Source organism: Pantherophis guttatus, chromosome 7, assembly GCF_059756535.1.
Source record: "Pantherophis guttatus breed Tessera chromosome 7, ASM5975653v1, whole genome shotgun sequence".
In the NCBI taxonomy this organism is placed as follows: Eukaryota; Metazoa; Chordata; class Lepidosauria; order Squamata; family Colubridae; genus Pantherophis; species Pantherophis guttatus.
In genome coordinates this window covers 2,335,075-2,361,711 of record NC_142069.1, presented here as the reverse complement: position 1 = coordinate 2,361,711, position 26,637 = coordinate 2,335,075, and the positions used below count along the sequence as shown (strand labels likewise).

General features: G+C 45.4%; 3 protein-coding genes across 4 annotated transcripts in view; all 3 read right to left on the bottom strand.

Moving 5' to 3' along the window:
• Positions 1 to 889: 889 nt before the first annotated feature.
• Positions 890 to 5,160, bottom strand: SMKR1 (small lysine rich protein 1). The gene is made up of 2 exons (XM_087874388.1): positions 5,091 to 5,160; positions 890 to 3,869 (listed from the first exon to the last, which is right to left on the bottom strand). The coding sequence occupies exons 1-2, from the start codon at positions 5,091 to 5,093 to the stop codon at positions 3,663 to 3,665; spliced, it is 210 nt and encodes a 69-aa protein (XP_087730514.1). The 5' UTR covers positions 5,094 to 5,160; the 3' UTR covers positions 890 to 3,662.
• Positions 5,093 to 7,408, bottom strand: LOC148112742 (uncharacterized). Its single transcript, XM_087873499.1, has 2 exons — positions 5,854 to 7,408; positions 5,093 to 5,181 (listed from the first exon to the last, which is right to left on the bottom strand). Exon 1 carries the CDS (start codon positions 7,406 to 7,408, stop codon positions 5,897 to 5,899), a length of 1,512 nt encoding a protein of 503 aa, XP_087729625.1. The 3' UTR covers positions 5,093 to 5,181; positions 5,854 to 5,896.
• A 1,810-nt stretch (positions 7,409 to 9,218) lies between these two features.
• STRIP2 (striatin interacting protein 2) overlaps positions 9,219 to 26,637 on the bottom strand; it is a 32,841-nt gene continuing 15,422 nt past the window's right edge. The window contains exons 10-21 of one of the 2 annotated variants that reach the window (XM_087874386.1): positions 26,236 to 26,459; positions 24,877 to 24,942; positions 23,268 to 23,331; positions 21,943 to 22,014; positions 20,990 to 21,064; positions 19,348 to 19,445; positions 17,394 to 17,520; positions 15,154 to 15,254; positions 14,439 to 14,505; positions 14,163 to 14,267; positions 12,951 to 13,155; positions 9,219 to 11,437 (exon numbers count right to left, since the gene is read on the bottom strand). In XM_087874386.1, the coding sequence (XP_087730512.1) occupies positions 11,187 to 11,437; positions 12,951 to 13,155; positions 14,163 to 14,267; positions 14,439 to 14,505; positions 15,154 to 15,254; positions 17,394 to 17,520; positions 19,348 to 19,445; positions 20,990 to 21,064; positions 21,943 to 22,014; positions 23,268 to 23,331; positions 24,877 to 24,942; positions 26,236 to 26,459 (1,455 nt within the window). In that variant the 3' untranslated portion in view covers positions 9,219 to 11,186. The remainder of the gene's footprint in view (positions 11,438 to 12,950; positions 13,156 to 14,162; positions 14,268 to 14,438; positions 14,506 to 15,153; positions 15,255 to 17,393; positions 17,521 to 19,347; positions 19,446 to 20,989; positions 21,065 to 21,942; positions 22,015 to 23,267; positions 23,332 to 24,876; positions 24,943 to 26,235; positions 26,460 to 26,637) is intronic. The other variant, XM_087874387.1, reaches the window with a different exon arrangement.

Genomic DNA, 26,637 nt, shown 5'->3' with positions numbered 1-26,637 from the left:
CCAAAACGCCTGCCTGTTGGTCTATCTTGGCAGCAGCCGAGCCAAGCTAATAATTGGCTGGGGGGGGAGGGGACCATTATTAGTGGTTTCCTCAAAGTACAGGCAGTCCTTGACTTGCAACAGTTTGTTTAGCGGTTACAACAGCACTGAAAAAAAAAATGACTTTTTCACACTTAATGACCATTACAAGATCCCCATGCTTTGTGTGATCAAAATTCAGACGCTTGGCAACTGATTCATATTTATGACGGTCGCAGGGTCCCAGAATCGGTGTGATGCCCTTTTGCAATCTTCTGACAAGCAAAATCAACGGGGAAGCCGGATTCACTTAACCATGTTATTAATTTAAAAAGTGATTCACTTAACAACTGTGGCAAGAAAGGTGGTAAAACGGGGCAAAACTTGCTTCATCGTCTCGCTTAGCAAAAAAAAGTTTGGGCTCAATTGCAGTTATAAATCGAGGACTGCCTGTATGTATGTATGTATGTATGTATGTATGTATGCAATTTTTTCTTGCTTACTAAAATAAGCCAATATCACTTTCTAACAGGCTGTGCTTAAAAACAGGTCTTGGCAAAGAGATTCCTTTTTTCTTTAAAATTAAGCCAATCGGGTTGTCAGAAATACAGCTCCTAATAGTTGGCTTTCTATCTTGAAGCATCAAACGATCTAATAAAATGTTACAATACACTTCAACGTTGTGTTACTATGCTTCTCTCGTGTATTAATCAGTGCCCAGGTTTATGGTTACTAGGATACATTAGTGCCAGGGCAAACCTTGACCTGAAAGGACTTCTGTTGCCAGTCCACCCTTGCCTCCATTAGCTGGACATGCAAGACGCTGCAGTGGCCTGCCCCAAAACTCTTGAAAAGTATTCAAACTCCTGTATTAACGAATCAACACTGGCTGAAGTTTTATTACCTCCAAACACTTTTTACATGTAAAAAAAATACAGTGAGGAAATTAAGTTAACAATAATACCTTAAATGTTTTGCTATCAACTTTTGCATTTTATACTTCTTAAAAGTTAGCCTGTTCCCAGTTTGGGAATAGCACCACACCCTTATAGGAGAAATTTCAAAGCAAAAACACTCTGCACTGGGGCCACCGCAGAGTAAACAATCTGCAACTTGCAGCCTTTAACAATAAAAACCAACTATTTTTTGTCTACTTAAGAGAAACCCCAGACGTCTGGTTCTGGGGTTCAGAGCAGGCAGGGAGCGCCTCGAAGCAACAAGAAGGCAACAAACATGTCAACACCGAAGCCTCTTGTATCTCTTAATCCAAAACAGCGAATTGGGGAAGGGGTTCTGTTACTTGTGGCTACCCTGATAACATCTGCAAAGAAGGCCCTGCCAAATCAAGTTTCTTCAGAGCGTGGGAAAGCTTGTCTGTTTTCCATTTTACCTGCTGACTTTGGAATAAAAAAGAAATGGCTAGAGTAGCCAAGGTGCTTGTAATGATGCCACTCAGCTCTAAGTTCAGTCTCCCTGGGGAAGTTTGCAGAGATACCCAACACTTTAGGATGGGAGTCTCCAACCATGGCAACTTTAAGACTTGTGGACTTCAACTTCCCTCAGCAAAGCTGGCTGAAGAATTCTGGAAGATGGAAGTCCACAAGTCTTAAAGTTGCCAAGGTTGGAGACCCCCGTTTTAGGATATTAACTTGACCTTGTTAGACCACTGGGCTAATCTTGCCTATCCATCTCCAAGCCATCTTTTTTTTTTGTCCCAATCTGCTAGCTTCCACTTTCTTCTGAACCAGGGTCTTTTGTGGGCCATCTTCTTAAAACTTTTTTCCCCCCCTCCAGCCTCACTTGCTCCAAAACGCTAGCAAAAACTGGCACTGATCAAACAGACAAATGTCTAATGGTTTTTCATATTAACCTTTGGGGATTCTGTATGCTGATATTTATCTTTTTACTGGAAGCTATTACGATACAGAGGCCCTGAACGTTAATACGAAAATGAGTCATTTTCTTTAAAAACTTTTTTTGTAAAAACCTGTGGATAACCCACAACACAACAAAATAGCCTGTTTGGCTTTTGAATGAAGACAGAAAAACCAGAAATAAGCAGGGAAGGGGGCGCAGTAGTGATAACATGGGCACAAACCAGCAGATGTTGGCTTGCACTATCTCACTCTGTTGTGCGCAGAAGGACTGCTATACAAGTATTACGACACGGGCTTAAAACCGATCCAGGGAAGAAGTACAGGCCTCCCGATGTGCAAATCGAATGGCCAAATTTGCAGGCGATGCACCCGTGCCAAAAATGGAGGAGTGTGAGCAAGGCAGGGGCCTTAAAAGTGTTAAATTGGGCACCGCAACCATCGCCCTTGGATGCCTCGGCAGTCGCGCTGATATTGTGACACCCCACACCCTTTGTGGTTCCCCAGCGGCCTGTCTCTGAATTGGCCAAGGCTCTCATGTCTTTGATCACCAATCGATATGGAGAATGATGCTTTACGCATCAGCTGGACTTTGCAAGAGTGGCGAGGCCCCACTTTGGCAAGCTTTGAGGGGCCTTTGCAAGGACTAAGAAAGATCTTTAAACCTTCTGGACTGAACAATTCCCCACATTACGCCCCTGAAGCGCAAAAACACGTCTAGCCACGCTTTGCCTGAGATCAGTTATCAAAGGTTAGTCTGCAGATGGGATGTCACATTTTAGGTCTCCGAATGACAAGACGACGGTAATCAAAGCATCCTGAACCAACCTACCTACCTCCCATCCTGGTTTTGCAAGGCAAAATGAAGTTTTCCCATGTATCTTTCAAATCTCATCTTTGGGCAAGGGGGACCCTATTTGGAGCTAGACGGGGGTGCAGTGGGTGCTTCCGCTGATGGGAGTTGCGGACACAACATTATTTCTTTATTCTGTCACAGTAATAAGTGAAGGCCAGACCTTCAGCGTGGCTGCCAAGCAACAGCCTAGCAAGGGGTGGGGTGGGGGGAATGTGACTTCCACTCAAGCCAAGATCTAGCCAGGACCAGTTCCAAAGGACAGAGATCTCTGCTGCAGAATCCTCTTTTGACAATTCCGCAGAGGATTCAGGAACATTCTCTGGGAATTTGGTCTGGTTCAGGGTTACAACGGAGCACACCTCTTCCTTTTGGCTATCTGAGAAGGGAGGGTGGCCGGGGACTCCTCGGGAGCCTGGGTGCTCAATGAAAACCTGCCGACAAGCTTCCACGTGTAATCCTGGCTTCCCGGGAAACCTCGGTTGAAAGAATGGCGCCCCATCAGCCCCGCAGCTCCCAAGGGTAACCAGTGCAAAACCCCACCTGGCCTGTTGTTGGAAGGCGGCCTGTGGTGCGTGCACCGAGTCACAACTGCCAAGTTATGACAACGTGCAGGCAAGGTGTCTCGGGCGCTCGAGGCCTCCCGAGTTGCAGAATGTCGCCTGCAGGAGGGCGTCGCGCGACGTCTTGGGACGCCGGCACTTGGCGCGGAGGCTGCCGCTGGTGCACGGGATCCAGAGGCAGTGGGGGCTGTGGGGAAGGTATTCCGCGGTAAACACCACGCCGGTAGGTCAAAGCAAGGTTTACTTTGTCAGAAGGGCAAGCGCCACGGCAAACCCGAGCCGATTCGCTGAAGGTCCTCCTGCCCCCGACGGAACCTCCGCTGAGCGGCCCCCGGTGGGGCTCTTCCATCTTGCCTACTTCTTCTTCTTGCCTTTCTTCTTCAGAGAGCCCGGCCACTGGAAGCCACGGAACTCCAGGCAGGCGGCGGCATTGTGGGCGATGTAGTAGAGGTTGAGCATGGCCGCTGGGCTCAGAATATCCACCTCCACGGTGGCCTTCTTGGATTTCTTGCCGCCCTTGCCTTTGCCTTTCCCGGAGCCCTTCCCTTTGCTCTTGCCTCCCTGTGGGGGGGGGGGGAAGCGGAAAAAAACACAACAAAACCCCAACCTTGTAGGGAGGGCACTCCGAGGGTGCGTTTCCCCAGGGGCCTGATAACTGAGAGCCAGTTTGCTGCGGTGGTCAAGGCGTTGGCTTAGAAACCAGGAGATGGTGAGTTCTAGACCTGCCGTAGCCATGAAAACCAGCTGGGTGACTTTGGGCCAATCACCAAGAGACAGGGAGTTCTAGTCCCGCCTTAGGCATGAAAGCTGGCTGAGTGAGTTTGGGCCAATCACCAGGAGACAGGGAGTTCTAGTCCCACCTTAGATGTGAAAGCCGGCTGGGTGACTTAAGCCAATCACTAGGAGACAGTGAGTTCTAGTCCCGCCTTAGGCATGAAAGCTGGCTGGGTGAGTTTGGGCCAATCACCAGGAGACAGGGAGTTCTAGTCCCACTTTAGGCGTGAAAGCCGGCTGGGTGACTTAAACCAATCGCCAGGAGACAGGGAGTTCTAGTTCTGCCTCAGAGGCAAGAAAGCCAATGGGGGGACTTTGGGCCAATCACACATGTTGGTGAATTCTAGCCCCACCCTACTGTAGGCATCAAAGACAACTGAGTGACTTTGGGCCAATCACCAGGAGACAGTAAATTCTAATCCCGCCTTACACCTGAAAGCTGGTTGGTTGAATCGCCACAAGATGGTGAGTTGTAGTTCTACCTTGGGCTGGGTGGCTTTGGGCCAATCACCAGGAGGCACTGAGTTCTAGTCCCACTTTAGGCAGTCCCTCTCAACCCAACCCACCTCACAGGGTTGTTGTGGGTTAAATAGGAAGGAGTATTATGCGTACTCGCTGCCTCAAGTTACTTCTGAAGTAATAAAGGCCGGATCACAATGAAATAAATCAAGATACATCAACGGCCACCTGTGCATCTGGGGATTATTTCATGGCCTGAAATGGCCTCTCCCATCCTCATGTCCAGAAATCGGACTAGCTTGGAGTGATGTCGCCCAGCATATCTGCGAGGGGCATTCGCTTAACAACCGTGGCAAGAAAGGTCATAAAACGGGGCAAACCTCACTTAACGGCCATCTCACTTAGGAACGGAAATGTTTTGGGCTCAACTGTGGTCATAAACTGAGGATTACCTGCATGCCGGGTTCCCCCTCCCTCCTTCTGCAGCCAGAAAGGGCAAATCTAATCTACCTGTTGCCCAGGTGAAGCACGGGGGAAGGTATACGTTACCATGGTATCATCCTTTTATGCAGGTGAGCTGATGAGCATCATGTTCCCTTTCGAAGCCAGGTCCCTGGATCAGATTCCAAACTCAGTTTATCTGCAGTGTTAAGGGAAAACAAACAAACAAACAAACAAAAAAGAACGCAGGTTAAGGCCTTTACATTGTAAAAAAATTAAAATATTAAATCCCTGCAATACATCTTGCAGAGAGCTGCAGGTGGACAAAATCAATTCCTTTCCACATAATAACGGGCAGTCGATCAAATCTTTATCGTGTTCAAAGGCCAGCATGAGAAGGTTAACATGCAAACCATCATTTCAAAGGCTAAATAATATAAAATGAAAACGGTCATTAAGTCCCTTTTTTCCAGCGCCCTTGTAACTTTGAACGGTCGCTAAAAGAAACGTTGTAAGTTGAGGACTACCTGAATGGAAATAGACTCTTCTCAACCACTTCGAGAGGGGTTGTAGAGCAGTATGAAGCGGTATATAAGTCTAAAATGCTATTGTTAGTAATCCGAAAGGATCCTGGAAGAGGTGAGGATTCTGTGCAGGGTGGCAGTTTATAAATCCCCGTAATTATTGTTAAATTGGAGCAGGAGTTTTGTCCCTCAGTTGCATTTTACTGACTTGTTTCTGCTTTATTATTTTCTTCCTAAACATTTCAAGAGGAGACCCAGTTTGACTTACTGCTTAAGGCAGAAACTGGGAGAGGGTGGGTTCAAGTCCTGCCTTAGGCATGAAAGTCAAATATCTCAGCTGAACCTACCTCAAAGGGTTGTTGTAGTGTGGAAAATAGGAAGACGGAGTAGTTAAAAGGCAGAGGAAGAAGAGGGAGGGAGGGAAGGAATGCAACGAATGAGAGAGGGAAGGAAGGAAAAGAGGGAAGGAAATAGGGAAGGAGGGAAGGAAGGAAAAAAGGGAGGGAGGGAAGGAAAAATTGGAAAGGAGGGAAGAAAAAGATGAAAGGAAGGAAATGAGAAGGAAGGAAACGAGGAAAGGAAGGAAGGAAAAGAGGGAGGGAGGGAAGGAAGGAAGGAAAAATTGGAGAGGGAAGGAAAAGACAAAAGGAAGGAAATGAGAAGGAAGGAAGCAAGAGGAAAGGAAGGAAGGAAAAGAGGGAGGAAGGGAAGGAAGGAAAAATTGGAAAGGGAAGGAAGGAAGGAAACGAGGAAAGGAAGGAAAAGAGGGAGGGAAGGAAAAATTGGAAAGGAGGGAAGGAAAAGATGTAAGGAAAGAAAAGAGGGAGGGAAGGAAGGAAAAATTAGAAAGGGAAGGAAAAGATGTAAGGAAGGAAAAGAGGGAAGGAAAAAATGGAAAGGAGGGAAGGAAGGAAATGAGGAAAGGAAGGAAAAGAGGGAGGGAAGGAAAAATTGGAAAGGAGGGAAGGAAAAGATGTAAGGAAGAAAAAGAGGGAAAAGAAAAGAAAAAGAAAAGAGGGAGGGAAGGAAGGAAAAATTAGAAAGGAGGGAAGGAAAAGATGTAAGGAAGGAAAAGAGGAAAGAAAAAATTGGAAAGGAGGGAAGGAAGGAAAAAATGTAAGGAAGGAAAAGAGGGAAGAAAAAATTGGAAAGGAGGAAAGGAAGGAAACAAGGAAAGGAAGGAAAAATTGGAAAGGAGGGAAGGAAAAGATGTAAGGAAGGAAAAGAGGGAAGAAAAAATTGGAAAGGAGGAAAGGAAGGAAACAAGGAAAGGAAGGAAAAATTGGAAAGGAGGGAAGGAAAAGATGTAAGGAAGGAAAAGAGGGAAGAAAAAATTGGAAAGGAGGAAAGGAAGGAAACAAGGAAAGGAAGGAAAAATTGGAAAGGAGGGAAGGAAAAGATATAAGGAAGGAAAAGAGGGAAGAAAAAATAGGAAAGGAGGGAAGGAAGGAAAAGAGGGAGGAAAAGAAGAAAAAACTGGAAAGGAGGGAAGGAAAAGACGAAAGGAAGGAAGGAAAAAAGAGGGGGAGGGAGGGAAGGAAAGAAGCCTCCACCTGCATTCAGACAACCCACTAAGCCCAGCTCCCGGGTCTTCCCCGGAGGACCAACCGCCCGGCTGAGCCTGTTTGGTGAAAGCAGCGGCGGAGGAAGAGCTCGGGCGACCGGCCTCCCCACTCGCCCTCTCCCGCTTCGTCCCCTGACCCCCCCCCTAACCTGCTCGACGCCGCCACCGCGAGCCCGCGGACCCCCCCTGTCCGTCCCCACGTGCTGCGCGGGACACGCGTCTCCCCCACCCCGAAGCGCCGCAACCGCCGCAACGACCGCCCTCGGTGGGCGGGGCTTCTGGCGAGGGGGCGGCCTTCGGAGGCTTCTGTTTGGTCCCGCCGCTGCTCCGGTTGCCATGGGGAAGGGGGCGGGCCCGACTCTCAGTGGCTAGGCAACGAGCCGAGGAGGGGGGAAAAGATGAAGCCTTGCGCCTGCGCAGTCAAAATAATTGTTGGAAGGGTCCTTTTTTTTTTTAAACCAGGTGGGCCCAAGCCTGGCCAGGTGAAGATTTGTGGACTTCAACTCCCAGAATTCCCTGACCACCATAGAAGGGACGGGGGGTTGCTTTCTGTTTATATCCAACTTTATATACAACCTTCCAGAACATACCTACCAACACTGACAGGGCAAATTGTGTGTGTGTGTATATCCACACACACATACGTGTATATCAGGTATCCCCAAATTTGGCAGCTTTAAGACTTGTGGACTTCAATTCCCAGAATTCTCCAGCCAGCTATGCTGACTGGAGAATTCTGGGAGTTGAAGTCCACAAGTCTTAAAGCTGCCAAGTTTGAAGACCTCTGGTGTATATAAACAGAGCAAACCCTACTTCCCTCAAACACTGATGATGTAATCTAGTTTGGTAATGAAACGCTTGCAAGCTCAGAGAGCATCCAGGATCCCACAGTTCAACCCTGAGTTACAAACACAATTAACCACCACAATTGAGCCCAAAATTTCTACCGCTAAGTGAAGTCACTTGTGAAGTGAATCGTGTACCCCATTTTATGACTTTTCTTGCCACAGTTGTGAAGTGAATGATTAACAAGAGTTGGAAGGGGCCTTGTAGGTCATCTAGTCCAACCCCCCACCATTTCTGACAAATGGCAGTCCAATCTTTCCTTGAAAAGTCTCAAGTGACTGCAGTTGTTAAACTAGTTACATGATTATTAAGTGAATCTGACTTCCCCATTGACCTTGCTTGTCAGAAAATCGCAAAAGGGGATCCCGTGACCTAGGGACACCGCAACCGTCATAAATATGAGTCAGTTGCCAAGGGTCTGAATTTTGGCCACGTGACCATGGGGAGACTGCATCGGTCATAAATGCGAAAAATGGTCATAAGTCACTTTTTCAGTGATGTTGTAACTTCAAACAGTCCCTAAATGAGAATTACCTGTATTCTCCTTTATCAGTTTCCTTCCTTTCTGTGTGATATTCCAGAAACTCGCATGCTTGGCTTATCATGAGACAATCAGAACTGGACCTAGCGCATGCATAAAGATGGAAGCTAAATTTTCTTAGCCTTTTCTTCCAGAAAAAAAATTACAAATCCCCTAACACTTCTCAGGAGTAATTTTTTAAAAACAATTTTTAAAAAAATGCTGCCACAGAGGTGGCTTGTTTTGCACATGATCCTATCTCTTAAATATAGTAATTGTCCCAGAGGGTAATGGCTTTTTAAAGATAAGGTTGTCTTTATTTCATTAAAAACCACATTTATAGAGGCTGGGCAAGGAAGAAGGTTTGGCTGATCTGATAATCCGAATTTCAATATGGTTTAGCTGCCTTATGCAGAGACAGGTGCCATCTGGCACATTAATTTTATAGCTTTTTAGAAAAACCTATGTTAAGGCAGAAGAGGAAAAGAAGAATTTCAGGATGGGAAGGAAGGAAGGAAGGAAGAATGAATTTCTTCATTTATTTTTTTACTAAAAAATGCACTTGTATTAGTCAGTAGTAGCTACTCTTGAGGTTAATGCTTTACAGTATTAGTTACGGAATACATCCCTGTATTATAAATAATAGTTTATAATATTTAATAGTTTAAAATATAATAGTCTATAGTTTAAAATGCTCTCCCCATTGTTACGGTGAAAATACTGGTTCTCTGGGTGTGCGTAACAAGCACTGAAATATCATTCAATAATCTAAAGAAGAAAACTGTTTTAAGAATTAGATTTTTATTCTTCCTTACACCTCGTGCTTAGGATAATACACACGCTTCCTTAAAAAATAATTTGTGAATGCATTAGGAAATCAACATTTTCACTCCGCAGGAATAAAAAGAGAACTGAAGGATTTGAACGCGTTCCTGATAAGCCACTATCAACACAATTATTGTGCGGTGCCACAGAGCAAATATTTTCGCATGCCACTACGATTTTTAAAATCATGTATTTTTCATTTCCGAAGAAGGTAAGGGGCAGCTCCTTAAACATCTGCTCCAAAATAGGATTGCAAACAAAATGACGCGTAATTTTCTTTTTTTGTCTTTGTCTTTATGCAGACACTTTCCCAGAACGGATAAGGTGCACATCTAGCTTTCAAGTCATTTTGGTGAAATTTTAAGGCCACGTATTTAACCGGGTTGCTAAATATATTCCTCACTGCATCTGCTTCCTTCTTTAGATAGGATGTTGCATATATACGATGGTCTTTTTTTGAAAATGCAGCCTGGAAAATACGTCCAGCTTTTGGACAAAATGCCCTTTCTGCTGGGCCAGAATGAAAAAAAACTAAAATCCTCTTATTTGTATTGTAGAGAGAAATCGGTGCCATGTTACTAAGGCTGCCGATAAAAGTGTCTCACACACATGAGAACCACACATAGCCATACTGTACATTCAAGCATGTCAGAATACAAGCGTGTTTAACTCTCGTCTTGTGCTCATAAACCAAGCTTTGCTTACCCTTTTGCTCCTTCTTGCTACCCGTGTTCGTAGCATAAAAACACACACACACAAAGCATGAAGCAGATCATGGGGGAACCCGTGTTATCTCTGCCGGGAGAGCAGGTTTGGGGACGTGCAAAATATCCTTGAACATGCAAGCAACAGGGCTGGCATGCTTCAAACATTGTCACTTCGCAGAAATAAAAGAGAGAACATCTGTATGGAGGGATCTGAATGCATTCCGGATAAGCCACTATCAACACAATTATTGTGCAGTGTAAATATTTTTTGGCATGCCGCTACAATTTCTAAAATCATGTGCTTTTCATTTCCAAAACAGGCTAAGAGCAGTTCCTGAACATTTGATGCATTCATTTTGATTCGAAAATGCATCAAACCTTCTGCAAACATCTGTTTAATGCAGCGTTGCAATGCCTGGGGAAAAAAATTCTTGGAATATATCCACGGGGAACCGTGAATAAAAGATGGAAGAAAATTGGACCGTGCTTTTACATATTTTTGGTATATAATTTGCATATCTCCGATATATTTTTATGTATCGGAGACACGCAAATGCCCCCTAATTTATCCTTATATCCTGAAAAATTATTCTATGAATACTGTTTTCTAGTTGGAGATTATCCTCATAGGTGGTTATGAAATACAATTAGAGGATACTTTGCTGAAATGTTTGATGGAATCAGCAATAGATTGTCTGTAGTGAAAGAATGTCACCTGGCTTACAGGTATATGTTTGCCCAGGTATCTTACTCATAGAAAATGTTTATAATAGCAACCAAAATCTTGGAGATATATGATGTACAGCAGGGGTGTCCAATCTTTAAGACTTGTGGACTTCAACTCCCAGAATCCACCTCCCAGAATTCTCCAGCTGGCTTGGGAATTCTGGGAATTGAAGTCCACAGATCTTAAGGTGGCCAAGGTTGCACACTGCTGATGTACAGAATCCCCTTCATTCAAAGCTCCCATTATAAGAACTTTAAATATATACGTATCGTCTAACCTGGATCAGGGAAAACGACGGGAAGAATAATAATAAATTTCTCTTTGCTTACAGGCCCGTAACGTTGAGGGAAAAGGAGTAATTGTTTTTTACAACTTCTAGCTGTTAATTCCCTGTGGAAAGACATCCACAGACCAAAGAAAACCCCTTCCTCTCCCCCACTCCCCCGTAGCACTTGTTGGCTGAAGCACCGAGTTCGAATCCCATTTCCCCATCACTGGTAGCACAGCAGTTCTTCCCAGTGAATGGGCTGGGAAAATACTTCTCTCTCCAGCCAGAGTTCGTACGAGTAGCGGAAATCTTCAGGGAGTTCTAATTGTTGTCCCAGCACGCTCTGGAGGCAATTGTCCACCGGAGAAAATTCAGCATCCTGGATCTTGTCATACCTCCGGCTATTAAAGGACTCGATGTGGGCTCGTAAACTGCATTCTTCGGCTTGGAAGTCCCAAGGACGAGCATCGATATCTAGGTGCCGAAAACACACAGGGGGAAAGTGAGGCAGGATTTCGTGGACTAAAAAGTGACCACTGGGCCTGAAAATCTGGGCGTCACAGGAGTTGAAGGATAGCAGGTTTGGCTTCGCAGTTAAGGTGCCAGGCTAAAAAGCAGGAGACGGTGAATTCTAGTACAGCCTTGGGCATGACAGCCAGCTGGTGACTTTGGGCCAATCACCAGAAGATGGTGAGTTTTAGTCTCGCCTCTGGCACAGAAGTTGGCTGGGTGATTTTGGGCCAATCACCAGGAGATGGTGAGTTCTAGTTCTCCCTTAGGCATTAGCCGGCTGGATGACTTTAGCTAATCACCAGGAGATGGTGAGTTCTAGTCTTGCCTCAGGCATTAAAGCCGACTGGGTTACTTTGGACCAATCACCAGGAGTCAGTGAGTTCTAGTTCTACCTTAGGCATTAACGCCGGCTGGGTGACTTTGGCCCAATCTCCAGGAGATGGTGAGTTCTAGTTCTCCCTTAGGTATTAAAGCCAGCTGGGTGACTTTGGGCCAACCATCAGGAGTCGGTGAGTTCTAGTTCTCCCTTAGGTTTTAAAGCCAGCTGGGTGACTTTGGGCCAAACCCCAGGAGATGGCGAGTTCTAGTTTTCCTTGTTTTCAGCGAGAGACTCTCCGAACCAAGAACTTAGAACGTAGTTCCAAATTTCAGATTACTACAGGTAGTCCTCGACTTATGACCACAAGGAGACCTTACAGTACCATTTCAGACCAATGGCTGTCCAATCTCTTCTTAAAAACCTCCAGTGTTGGAGCACCCACAACTTCTGGAGGCAAGTTGTTCCACTGGCTAATTGTTTCCATTCTCAGGAAATTTCTCCTTAGTTCTAAGTTGCTTCTATCCTTGATTAGCTTCCATCCATTGCTTCTCATCCTGCCTTCTGGTGCTTTGGAGAATAGCTTGACCCCCAAATCTTCTTTGTGGCAGCCCCTGAGATATTGAAACACTGCTATCATGTCTCCCCTAGTCCTTCTTTTCATTAAACTAAAGGTAAAAGTTCCCCTTGCACATATGTGCTAGTCGTTCCTGACTCTAGGGGGCGGTGCTCACCTCCGTTTCAAAGCCGAAGAGCCAGCGCTGTCCGAAGACGTCTCCGTGGTCATGTGACCGGCATGACTCAATGCCAAAGGCGCACGGAACGCTCTTCCCTTCCCACCAAACGTGGTCCCTATTTTTCTACTTGCATCTTTTTTTACGTGCTTTCGAACTGCTAGGTTGGCAGAAGCTGGGACAAGTCACGGGAGCTCACCCTGTTATGCGGCACTCGGGATTCGAACCGCTGAACTGCCGACCTTTCGATCGACAAGCTCAGTGTCTTAGCCACTGAGCCACCGCATCCCTAGTTCATTAAACTAGGCCTGCCCAATTCCTGCAACCATTTCTTCGTAAACTGGAGTTAACCGGAGTTGAGCTACGGTCCAGATTTACCCTTTGAGGGGTCCGGGGTGGGGTGGGTTGCCTGTGTAACACTCACCGTTGCCGTACGCCCAGTCGTCATTCATGCGGTGACGGACCTTCTGGTAGATGGCCGACATGGTTTTCATGTTGCTCTTCCTCCACTGGCGTCCGAGATACTTGGTTTGGATCTTCAGCAGCTTCAGGACGTACAGCTGCATCATGGCTTGTTTCACCTTCAGAGACCGTTTCAGGATCGGAGCGGACTTGAAGACGACAAGCATCTGTCGAGGGAAGAAATACGATCAAGCTTGTTTCAATTAAAAGAGAATATTTGTAGCTCGGGGTTGACAGGAGGGGTCTTTTGATGCTCTCCAAGCTGGCTTGTTTTCTTGCAGATGTTTCATGACCCAACTAGGTAACATCATCAATGCTAGAAGGAGAGTGGGATTTGGAAGGGAGGATGAGGAGGAGGTGGGGGTGGAGGATGTTACCTACTTAGGTCATGAAATGTCTGCAAGAGTGCACAAAGGACCCCTCTTTCTCGTCCTCCTCCTCCCATTATGCAAACTCCACTCACTCCCTTCCAGCACCAACCACCTGCCCAGACAGGAAACCCTACACGACTTCAGACAAATGGTTATCCAACATCTTCTTAAAAACTTCCAGTGTTGGAGCATTCACAACTTCTGGAGACAAGTTGTTCCACTTATTAATTGTTCTAACTGTCAGGAAACTTCTCCTTAGTTCTAAATTGCTTCTCTCCTTGATGAGTTTCCACCCATTGCTTCTGTCCTGCCCTCAGGTGCTTTGGAGAATAGCTTGACTCCCTCTTCTTTGGGGCAGCCCCTTGAGATATTGGGACACTGCTATCATGTCTCCCCTAGTCCTTCTCTTCATTAAACTAGACATGCCCAGTTCCTGCAACCGTTCTTCCTATATTTTAGCCTCCAGTCCCCTAATCCTCTTGGTTGCTCTTCTCTGCACTCTTTCTAGAGTCTCCACATCTTTTTTACATTGTGGTGACCAAAACTGGATGCAGGATTCCAAGTGTGGCCTTACCAAGGCCTTGTAAAGTGGTATTAACATTTCACGTGATCTTGATTCTATCTCTCTGTTGATGCAGCCTAGGATGGCGTTGGCCTTCCTTCCTTCCTTCCTTCTTCTCCTCCTCCTCCTCTTCTTCTTCTTCCTCTTCCTCCTCCCCGTCTCCCCCTTCTTCTTCTCTCCCTCCTCTTCTTTTTCCTCCTCCCCCATATAAATAAATAAATGCCTACATCTCCTGACCTACCATTGTCCTCGAGTGTTTCCACTTGGTCAGCTTGTTGAGTATCCTCAGAAGGTTGATGCAAGAGAAGAGATTCCTCCAGCAAAACTGGCTGTCGTCTCCCGTCTCCTTCGGCCAAGGGGGAAAAAATGATAAATTGCAGCATTCCCACAACCAACAGCCTGAGCAAGGGGTTGGACTAGAAGACCTCCAAGGTCCCTCCCAACTCTGTTATTTTGTTATGCTGCTATTAACCAACCCCACCAATGCTCAGGAGGTGATAAATAATCAGTGACTTACGAGACTTTCAGCGTTGAGTTCCGGTAATTCATGGATGGTGCTGGCGGGATAATCCAAGGCAGAAACACTGCAGGGAAATCAAAGGGAAGAAAAAGAGAAGAGGAGGAGGAGGAAGAGGAGAAGAAGGAGAAAACGGAGAAGGAGGAGAAGGAAGAAGAGGAGGAGGAGAAGAAGGAGGAGGAGGAGGAGGAGGAGGAAGAGAAAAGGAGGAGGAGGAGGAGGAAGAGGAGGGGAAAGAGAAGGAGGAGGAGGAGGAAGAGAAGGAGAAGGAGAAGAGAAGGAGGAAGAGGAGGAGAAGGAGAAGGAGGAGGAGGAGGAGGAAGAGGAGGAAGAGAAAAGGAGGAGGAGGAGGAAGAGGGGGAAAGAGAAGGAGGAGGAGGAGGAAGAGAAGGAGGAAGAGGAGGAGAAGGAGAAGAAGGAAGAGGAGGAGGAGGAGGAGGAAGAGGAGGAGAAGACGGAGGAGGAGAAGGAGAGGAGGAAGAGGAGGAAGAGAAAAGGAGGAGGAGGAGGAGGAAGAGGAAGGGGAAGAGAAGAAGGAGGAGGAGGAGGAAGAGGAGGAAGAGAAAAGGAAGAGGAGAAGGAGAAGGAGGAGGAGGAGGAGAAGAAGAAGGGGAAGAAGAAGATGAAGACAATAAATAAAAGAATTCTTCAGTTGAAGGTTTAAAATGCCTCGTGGGTTGAGGGTAGGGGAGACTGGGGCTACTGCAGCCGGCACCTGTTTTTGGCGGTGATGTAGGACAGGATATTCTGGTTGAAGAACTTCAGAATCAATGGGATGCAGTTGGCGAAGACCAGATGCTGGGCGACATACTCAAACTGGAGGAAAAGGAAAGGGGAAATGTTACAGAGAGTCAAAGGAATTTCAAAGACGAGAATTTTTTTTAAAGTTTTTTTTTTATTATTTTTCAAAATACAAGCATTCCATCTTTCCTTAAACAGGGTGCCATCTGGGCTCAAATATTTCTGTGTGCCAAACCTTCAACATTTACAACATCATAATTCACTTAACATAATTCTCTAATCTTAAAATTACAGCATGCTTAAACAGTCAAACATTATAAGCCTATTCGTTTTTCCTTTTAAGACGAAACTTTTTTGTAGCTCTGGGTTGAACCATGAAGAGTCCTTGGTGCTCTCTGAGCTTAGTGATTTTCTTGCAGACATTTCATTACCCAACTAGAGAACATCATCAATGCTAGAAGGGAGGTGGGCTTAAGAAATTTTAATTTTATTTTATTTAGTAAACTTATTAGTGGCCCCATTTTAAAAAGCTAACTCTGGGCAGCTTACAATCTTAAAAGGATAAAGCTACAGTGGTACCTTGGTACTCCACACTGCTTTGAAACTCCTCAAAATTTGGTATTTAATGCATTTTCATGTGAAAATGTTGTCCCAGTACTCAATGCAGAAGCTACAACTTGGTGTCAGTTGCCTTGTGACTCACTTACATTACAGATAGTCCTCAACTTACAGGGGTTCTTCCTGTAATTTAGATTCTGCTTTTTCTAATTTTCCTTGGAGCTCTGCGAGTTGATTCTTCTTATTTCTATTTTTCCTTATTGTGTACGCTATCGATAAACCTCTTATATAAGCTTTTGTTGTATCCCATAAATTTCAAGTTTCTTCATTCCAGTTTTCTTTTAAAAACAGGCCTAATTCTTTTTTTTTGAGTATTGAATAAAATTCTTCTCTTTCATTATCCTTTGGTTCATGGTCCATCTCCCTCTCCTCCTGACTTCTCCTTTCCAACTGATTTTTAATGGATTGTGGTCTGCCCAGGAATTGGCTTCAATTTTACCACCTTTCTTGCTACATGTATTAAGTGAATGACTGCAATTGTTAGGGTGACGGTTGTTAAGTGAATCGGGCTTCCCCATGGACTGTGCTTGTCTGAAGGTCACAAAAGGGGATCACATGACCTCAGGACGCTGCGACTGTCATAAATATGAGTCAGTTGCCAAGCGTCTGACTTTTGATCACGTGACCACGGGGAGGCTGCAACGGTCGTGTGAAAAATGGTCATAAGTCCCTTTTTTCAGGGCCGCTGTAATTTTGAACAGTCACTAAATGGAACTGTTGTGGAGTGGTGCGGTGGCCTAGTGGTGGAGCTCTTGCCTCACAATCAGGAGGCTGCGGGTTCGATCCTAGGTAGAGGCAGATATTTCTCTCTCTGGGCATACTGAGAATATCTGCTGAACAAAACTCAGCATTGGTGACAGGAAGGGCATCCGACCAGTAAATACTCAGCTCCATTCAGTTGCCCAGATTCCACCCCATAAGAGATTATGCGGTCGTTAAAAGAAGATGACTAAATGAGGTGTTGTAAGTTGAGGCGTCCCTGTATTTTTTATGAGAAAAATATGTTCGATACTTGTCAATTTTTGGTACTTTTTGTGCCTCACAGAACTAATCAATGGTAAGTACTGAGGTACCACTATATATAAAACCTATACACCAGGGGTCTCCTACCCTGGCCACTTTTACAACTGATGGACTTCAACTCCCAGAATTCCTCAGTTACCCACTGGTAGACTTCAACTCCCAGAATTCCTCAGCCAGACATTGGTGGGCCTTCCTCAGAATTCCTCCTCAGCCAGCCACTGGTAGACTTCAACTCCCAGAATTCCTCAGCCAGTCATCGGTAGACTTCAACTCCCAGAATTCCTCAGCCAGCCATTGGTAGACTTCAACTCCCAGAATTCCTCAGCCAGCCACTGGTAGACTTCAACTCCCAGAATTCCTCAGCCAGCCATTGGTGGGCCTTCCTCAGAATTCCTCAGCCAGCCATCGGTGGACTTCAACTCCCAGAATTCCTCAGCCAGGAATTCTGGGAGTTGAAGTCCACCCGTCGTAAAGCAGCCAAGGTTGGAGACCCCTGCTATACACAATGCGAATAAAATACCGTAAAATGGAAGAAAATCTCTTTCTTCTCTCCAAAGACCGGCAAAGTCCCACCTGATAAACGTGGTTCAGCTTAAAATGCTTCAGGAGGAGCAGCAATAAAGCAGAGATGCTCTTGACAATGATTTCTTTGTGCCGGTTCACATCGATCCCCAGTTTCATGCTCTGGAGGACGGTCACCCTGAAACCCAGGAGAAAAAAAAAGATGAGGATTTAAACCAGGGGTCTCCAAACATGGCCACTTTGGAAAGACTTGTGGACTTCAACTCCCAGGATTCCTCAGCCAGCATGGAATTCTGGGAGTTAAAAGTCCACAAGATTTAAAATGGCCAAGGTTGGACATCCCTACTCCTATACCATCCTGGACCGATGGCTGTCCAGTCACTTCTTGAAAACCTCGAGTATTGGAGCACCCACAATTTCTAGAGGCAAGTAGTTCCACTGATTAATTGTCCTCACTGTTAGGAAGTCTCTCCTTTATTTCTAGGTTGCTTCTCTCCTTGATTAGTTTCCATCTGTCGTTTCTCATCCTGCCTTCAGGTGCTTTGGAGAAGAGCTTGACTCCCTCTTCTTTGTGGCAGCCCCTGAGATATTGGAAGACTGCTATCATGTCTCCCCTAGTCCTTCTTTTCATCACAGTAGACATACCCAGTTCCTGCAACCGTTCTTCCTATGTTTTAGCCTCCAGTCCCCTAATCGTCTTTTTTTTTCTTTTTTTAATTTAATTTGATTTATATGCCGCCCTTCTCCAGAGACTCAGGGCGGCTTACAGTGCGTTAAGCAATACCCTTCATACTTTTGTATATTTTATACAAAGTCAGCTTATTGCTCCCACAATCCGGGTCCTCATTTTACCTACCTTAGAAAGGATGGAAGCCTGGCAAGATTCGAACTCACAGTAATTACAGACAGCTGGTGTTAAATTACAGTGCTTAGTCTGCAGAGCTATCCAGGCTCCTGCTCTTTTTTTCTTCTTTTTGCTCTTCTCTGTACTCTTTCTAGAGTCTCAACATCTTTTTTACATCATGGTGACCAAAACTGGATGCAGGATTCCAAGTGTGGCCTTTCCAAGGAATTATAAAGTGGAATCAACACTTCACGTGATCTTGATTCTATCCCTCTGTTTACGCAGCCCAGAACTGTGTTGGCTTTTTTGGCCGCTGCCGCACATGGCTGGCTCACATTTAAATTATTGTCTACTAGGACTCCAAAATCCCTCTCAGAGTTCCTACTATTGAGCCAGGGACCACCTATGTTGTACCTGTGCATTTCGCTTTTCTTGCCTAGGTGTAAAACCTTTACTTTTCTCACCACTGAATTGCATTTTGTTGTATAGGGCCGAGTTCTCAACTCTGTCAAATGCCTTCTGGATCTTGAGCCGATCTTCTAAAATGTTTGCTATTCCCCCACCAGCTTGGTGTCATCTGCAAATCTGATGAGTTCCCCTTCTACAGGTCATCCTCCAGTTATGACCACAACTGAGCCCAGCATTTCTGTTGCTAAGTGAGACATTTCTTAAGTGAATTTTACCCCATTTTACGACCTCTCTTGTCTCAGTTGTTAAGCGAACCACTGCAGTTTGTTAAGTTAGTAATACCGTTGTTAAGTGAATCCAGCTTCCCCATTGACTTTGTCAGAAGGTTGCAATAAGGGGATCATGTGACCCCGAGACACCACAACCGTCATAAATATGAGTCAGTTGTAAAATGTCTGAATTTTAGTCATGGGGATGCTGCAATGGCCGTAAGTGTAAAAAACGGTCGTAAGTCACTTTTTTCAATGCCGTTGACACGTTGAACGGTCACTAAATGAACTGTTGTAAGTCAAAGACTGCCTGTGTCCCCTCATTTAGATTATTTATGAAGATTTTCAGAAATCCCAAGTGTGGCCTCCTGCGGATGTAACAGGACTACAACTCCCAGAATTCATGCTGATGCATAATGTCTTCCCCAGAGCTCCCGCCACATCGGAGTAGTTCCATAGTTTTTCCGGGGTGCCGTCCACTTACGGCATTTCCTCCGGCAACACGTCTGCCAGGATGTTGATTGAGTCGGTCTTGGCTTTTGAAGTTGGGGCCGCAGCTAGCAGGATCTTCAACAGAGCTATCTGAAACAGGGAAGGAAATTATCAATCCAAAAGTAGACTTTAAAATAGGGCTCTCCAAATTTAGCCGCTTTTAAGACTGGTGGACTTCAACTCCCAGAATTCCTCAGCCGGCCTAACTTGGCCGCTTTAAGACTGGTGGACTTCAACTCCCAGAATTCCTCAGCCGGCCTAACTTGGCCGCTTTAAGATTGGTGGACTTCAACTCCCAGAATTCCTCAGTCAGACTGATGAATTCAGAAAGCTGAGGTCCTCACATCTTCCTGTGTGGCTGACTGGGGAATTCTGGGAATTGAAGTCCACAAGTCTTAAAGCAGCCAAGTTTGGAGACCCCAAAAAACAACACCAAAAAAATTACAATTTACAATTTAATTCAAATGAACAGAAGGGAGCTCAGTCCAATCAAAGAGATTTGTACATCGCTGTCTGTGGAACCAGGATTAATTGGTACAGGTAGTTCTCGAGTTACGATGGCAGTCAAGGCCAAAATTTCTGTTGGTAAGTGAGACATTTGTTAAATGAATTTGGCCCCATCTTACGACCGTTCTTGCCACCGTTGTTAAGTGAATCGCTGCAGGTGTTAGGAACGTGGACATTAAACGAATCCGGCTTCCCCATTGACTTTGCCTGTCAGAAGGTCTTAAAAGGGAATCACGTGACCCCGCAACCGTCATAAATATGAGTCAGTTGCCAAGTGTCTGAATTTTGATTATGTGTCCATGGGAATGGTCATACTTTTTCACACATACGACTGTTATAGCATCCCCATGGCCATGGGATCAAAACGCAGCCGCTCGGCAAATGACTCGTATTTATGACGGGGTCACGTGATCCCCTTTCACAACCTTCCGACAAACATACTCCACGAGGAAGCCAGATTCACTTCACGACGTTACTAACTTAGCAACCGCAGTGGTTCGCTTAACAACGGTGACCCAGAAAGGTTGTAAAACGGGTCAAAACTCACTTCCCAACTGTCTCGCTTAGCGCAAAGAAAACTCTGGTTTCAATTGGGGTCGTAACTCGAGGACTACCTGTGTTAAGGAAACAATAATAATAATCCTAACTGTCATCGTGGGAACACCCCACAAACTTTACGTCGTATTGTGAGGAATTTTCCCCTCAGAAATTGGACTGGATCCCTGCCCTCGTGGGCAGTGCTGTCCAATGGCTAAAGGATCCAGATATCCGGCCAGAGGTTCAGTCACTCCAGTAAATGCCAAGACTTAATTTTATTCATACTTGTATTCATTACTCACCCGGTATCTTTTTAAAATAATTCACTGATTTGGCGTTTTATATATATTTTATTATTATTATTATTATTATTATTATTATTATTATTATTATTATTATTATTGAGATTTATACGCCGCCCTATCTCCAGCCGGACTCAGGGCGGCTCACAACAGTTTTGATGCAAATTTGATGCACAGTTTTGATGCACATTTTCTAGGTTACGTCTGTGAATTGCATGCACTATGCTGCATTTATGCTACGCCGCGTGCATAAAATAAACAAACAAATAAATAAAACAAACAACTCACCATGTACTGGGGCAGGTTGTACAGCACGGCTCGATATAGGATCTCACAGGGTGTCTCCTGCACTTCCTCCTCCCCCTGAAGTGAGAGAACAGGTGCAAAACAATCAGAACAATGGAGCTGGAAGGGACCTTAGAGGTCTTCTAGTCCAACCCCCTGCTCAGGCAGGAAGTTATACCAGTTCAGACAAATGATTGTCCAATCTCTTCTTTAAAAACCTTCCCGTGATGAAACACCCACAACTTCTGGTGGCAAGGAGTTCCACTGGTTAATTTGTCCTCACTGTTAAGGAAGTTTCTCCTTAATTCCAGGTTGCTTCTCTCCTTGATGAGTTTCCATCCGTTGCTTTTTGACCTACTTTCAGGAGAATAATTTGACCCCCTCTTCTCTGTGGCAGCCCCTCTATTATGTCACCCCTGGTCCTTCTTTTCATTAAACTAGACATACCCAAATCCTACAACCGTTCTTCATAAATTTTAGTGTCCAAGAAGAGAACAGACAGAACAAATTATCATAGCAGAGCAAACAAGAAGACACAGGAAGTCCTTGACTTACGACTGTCCGTTTAGCGACCATTTGAAGTTACGACGGCACTGAAAAAAATTCTAATTGCACCTCACGTTTACGTCCATCGCAGCATCCAAAAAAAATCAAAATTCAGGCGCTCTGCATTCTGTATTTACAACAGTTGCAGGGTCCAGGACCTTCCCAGCCGGCATCTGACAAGCAAAGTCGAATGGGAGTAGACAGATTCGCTTAACGACCAGATGATTCAATTAACAACTGCAGGGATTCGCTCAACAACCCTGGCGGGAAAGGTCATAAAACCGGACACGACACATTGAAGAGCTGCTTTGCTCAGCCATGGGATTTCTGGTGCAATCGACGGTCGTAAGTCGAGGACCGGGAGGTGAAAAAGCTGCAGCGGAATGAGACAGCCAATGAGAGATTCTTACCAAAGAGATGGGGCACTTTTCCATTTCTTTCTCATTCTTGATCTGCACTTCGGCGACTGAGATATATTTGTGCTGAGGAGAAGATGGGAACAACGGGAATCGCACAAAAAATAATCAAAATATCTTGGAGGAATTTGAGTTAAAATCTCAAATTGAGATTGAGATTGAGTTAGCTGAATTAAAATCCAGTTTAATTTAGTTAAAATTGAAAATATTAACCAGTTTGCTCTGGTGGTTAAGGCAACAAGCTAGAAAGTGGGAGAATGGGAATTCTAGTCCTGCCTTAGGCATGAAAGCAAGCTGGATGACTTTGGGCCAATCACTAGGAGATTGTGAATTCTAGTCCAGTTTGGGCATGAAAGGCGGTTGGTGAGTTGGGCCAATCACCAGGAGACAGTGAGTTCTAGTCCTGCTTTAGGCATGAAAGCAAGCTGGGTGACTTTGGGCCAATCACTAGGAGACTGTGAATTCTAGTCCAGTTTAGGCATGAAAGGCAGTTGGTGAGTTGGGCCAATCACCAGGAGACAGTGAGTTCTAGTCCTGCTTTAGGCATGAAAGCAAGCTGGGTGACTTTGGGCCAATCACTAGGAGATTGTGAATTCTAGTCTCACTTTAGGCATAAAAGCCGCCTGGGTGACTTTGGGCCAATCACCAGGAGACTGTGAGTTCTAGTCCCGCCTTCGGCATGAAAACAAGCTGGGTGACTTTGGCCCAATCACTAGGAGACTGGGAGTTCTAGTTCTGCCTTAGGCACAAAACCCAGCTGGGTGACTTTGGGCCAATCACCAGGAGATGGTGAGTTCTAGTCCTGCCTTAGGCATGAAAGGCGCCTGGGTGACTTTGGGCCAATCACCGGGAGACAGTGAGTTCTAGTCCTGCCCGAGGCACGAAAGCCAGCTGGGTGACCTCGGGCCAATCAGCAGGAGACAGTGAGTTCTAGTCCCACCTTAGGCATGAAAACTGGCTGATTGCCTTGAGCAAATTTGGGAAGAAGGAGGAGTTTAGGTATGTTTGAGTTTGAGTTGTTTATAAGAAATAATGAAGATGGGATATAAATAAATAAAAACAATATAAATAAAAAGTCCCCAAATCCTCCTTACAGAGATCCCAGAATCGCCACGCGAGAAAAATCAGAATTCACAGCTAAAGCCATGTGCTTATTGAAGGATTTCTCAACCCTGCCTGCTTTAAGGTGGGTGGACTTCAACTCCCAGAATTCCACAGCCAGCTTTGCTGGCTGTGGAATTCTGGGAGTTGAAGTCCACCCACCTTAAAGCAGGCAGGGTTAAAGAAATAACTGGTTTATTGCCAACTATCTGCCTTACCTCTTTCAGAGTCTTCACACTTTCATGGATCGGGCACGGTAAGCCCACCAAGGTCTCCGTGTCCCTGGAAAGGGTGATCAGAAGAGAACAGGAAGGAAGGAAGAAGGAAAAAAAAAAAGAGAGAGAAATTAAGAACCAAATATATCTTTTCTTCTTCCAGCTTTTGGATGACGAGGCTGTCTTCGCAAGAACGCTTTATCCATCCATCCATCCTTTCCACTTTTACCGTAATGCATTTGACAAATAGACTCTGGGAAAAAAACAAAAACCTATCAGGAAAAAGTGAACTGAGACCTTATTGTACGTATAAATATTTTGTATGTGCTTAACGCCGGGTTCTTCAACAGTGCAATTCAAGCCCCCCCGGATGGAAGTCTCTAGAAAACTCCCCCTCTCGCACATCTAGAGTTAGAGAAGAGTGCTAGAATTGCAATATCTAGAACCGGAAGAAGCCGCTGAAGTCAATCCAGTAAAGGATTGCAAAGTACGAATATGGTCAGTGGCAAAAAGTGAAAGGGAGAGAAAGTAGATAGGTGGATGGATCTTTGTAGAATGGTTACTTAAACCGGTGGGCTCCCTGGTAGACGTTTCATGACCCATCTAGGTAACATCATCAGTGCTAGAAGGGGGTGGGCTTTGCAGAATGGAGGAAGTAGAGGAGAAGGAGGAGGAGGAAAAGGAGAAGGACTGTGGGGTTCTTGGTGCTGAGTTAAGTTGTTTTCTTGCAGACGTTTTGTGACCCAACTAGGTAACATCATCAGTGTTAGGGGGTTTGTGGAGAGGAGGAGGAGGAAGGAGGGAGGGGCTGTAGGATCCTTGGTGCCCTCTGAACTTGATTGTTGTCTTGTAGATGTTTCATGACCCAGACTAAGTAACTTCATCACCCCATAGTCCTCCTCCTCCTTCTCCGTTCCACAATCCCTTCTAGCACTGATGGTGTTACCTAGTTGGGTCATGAAACGTCTGCAAGAAAACAACCAAGCTCAGAGGGCACTGAGGACCCCCCTCAGCCCTTCCTTCCTTCTTTCCTTCCCTCCCTCCCTCCTTCCCCCTCCCCTTCCCTTTATTCCTTCTCCTTTCTCTTCCTCCTCGTCCTCTCCACAAACCACCCTCCCTTCTAGCACTGATGATGCTCCCTAGTTGGGTCATGAAACGTCCGCAAGAAAACCACCAAGCTCAAAGAGGACCCAGGACCCCACAGTAGTAGTTGTCGTCTTCTTCTTCTTCTTCTTCTTCTTCTTCTTCTTCTTCTTCTTCTTCTTCTTCTTCTTCTTCTTCTTCTTCTTCTTCTTCTTTCTTCTTCTTCTTCTTCTTCTCCTCCTCCTCCTCCTCCTCCTCCTCCTCCTTCTTCTCCTGCTTCTTTTTCTTTCTTTTTCTTCTTCTTCTTCTCCTCCTCCTCCTCCTCCCTCCCTTCTAGCACTGATGATGTTCCCTAGTTGGGTCATGAAACGCCCGCAAGAAAACCACCAAGCTCAGAGAGCACCAAGCACCCCTCAAAAAACCCAGATTTCCCCATTTAGCCAGCAATGCCTTCAACCCCCGACAGGTAAATTAAAGTTTTGTACTTAAGAGGTAAAAAAATAGCCTCCGAGGGCCACCATCTACTCACTGCCCAAGTGTGAATCCAATGAATTTGTTCCTGCTTGTCTCCAGGAAATGTTCTATGTCTTTTTGTCTGGAAGACACAAAGTGGTTGCATCACAGACAACGAGGCAGAGAGAGAGAGAGAGAAGGAAAGAGAGAGAAAGAGAGAGAGAGAGAGGACAGAACAAAAGTACAAAACTTGAGAAAACTTTGTAGCCTCATGCCAATTCTGGATTAGCAGTTGCTTTTTCAGCCACTTTGAGTGCAGGCTGGTCACATCCAAAGATAAAAGATTTAAAGCCAGTCCTTGAGGTTAGGATATGGTTTGAGCCTAACAAGTTGTCCAGGCAATATATGTGTTCTGTGACTTTAATGTGAATATGTATTGTGTGACTTTAAGGCTTTACTGCTGATTCCTTGTAGTGCTGAGTCATGCTGTAATTAGTTGTGAACGTATTTAAGGAAGGTATTGCAACGTATTCAGTTGCTGCTATGATATGCTGCCATTGTGTATGAAGATGTTGTGATATGCTACCAGAGTATGATATGCTACCATTGTGAGGAGTTGCTAACATTCTGCTAATTATCGTTGGATGGATCTGCTATCATTGTGGTTTGTGAACCAGAGTGAGTTTGTTATTCTAACCAACTAATGTTTGGTGAGAAGATATCTGTAACTACTGGACTGATTTTACTTGGAATTTGTTTAAAGACTATGAGAGTGTTTTTTCTACTATAAAGTAAGCTTTTGATAAACCAGTTTGCACATCTCTTATTCATCGCTCTCAGCAACGTTTCCTTGTGCATTTACTCTGCTGGTTGGTAACACAACACCAATATCCTTAACACTTGACTTACAAATAGTTCATTTATAGCGACTGATCGAAGTTAGAATGGCACTGTAGAAAAAGTCTGACCCGTTTACTGACGACTGTTGCAGCGTCCCCGTGGTCATGTGATCCAATTCCGGACACTTGGCAACCGACTCATATTTACGACGGTTGCAGAGATCCACTTTATGTGACCTTCCGCCCAGCAAAGTGAACAGGGAAGCCAGATTCACTCAAACAACCGTGTGACTAAGTCGACACCGCAGTGATTCGCTTAACAACTCCGGCAAGAAAAGTCGTAACGTGGGGCAAAACTCACTTAACAACTGCCTCACTTAGCGACGGAACATTTGGACGTTTCAACATCCTTCATCACCGGAGGCTTTTAAGAAGAGATTAGACAACCACTTGTCTCAAAGCTTGAGTAGATCTCCAAGGATCCTTCCAGCTCTATTCTGATTCTGAAAGAGCAACCATCTCATCCTCCTTCACGTCCTGACCAGGTCCACAGAAGGTTCCTGAGGGGTAGGAGGAGACCTAGGGGGACACGATACCTGACTTTGGGGGCCCACGGAAGGCCCTTTGGGAAGGAGACCTTCTCCACAGGCGGGCATGGAACCGGCTCGGCTTGGACGACGGTGGTCCTTTCCAAGAGGTCCAGTTCGCTTTCCAGCCCGCTCTCAATGTCATCGGGCTCCTCTTCGTCCACCACGGCCTCCTCGTTCTTGAAGGGGTCCCTCTCGTTGTAAATATCTAGACTGTCCTGCTTCATCAGAGGCTGCAGCGAAGAAAGCAAGAGAGGAACAAAGGTGGCGGCAACCTGGTAGGAAGTCTTCTGCTCTGGGACAATCTTCCACCAGAAGGAGCACCCATGCTTTTGGGGGGAATAAGAAGATGACTCGCCAAGAAAACCGGAAAGTCGAAGGACAGAGCTCAGCCCATGTCTGAAGGAAGAG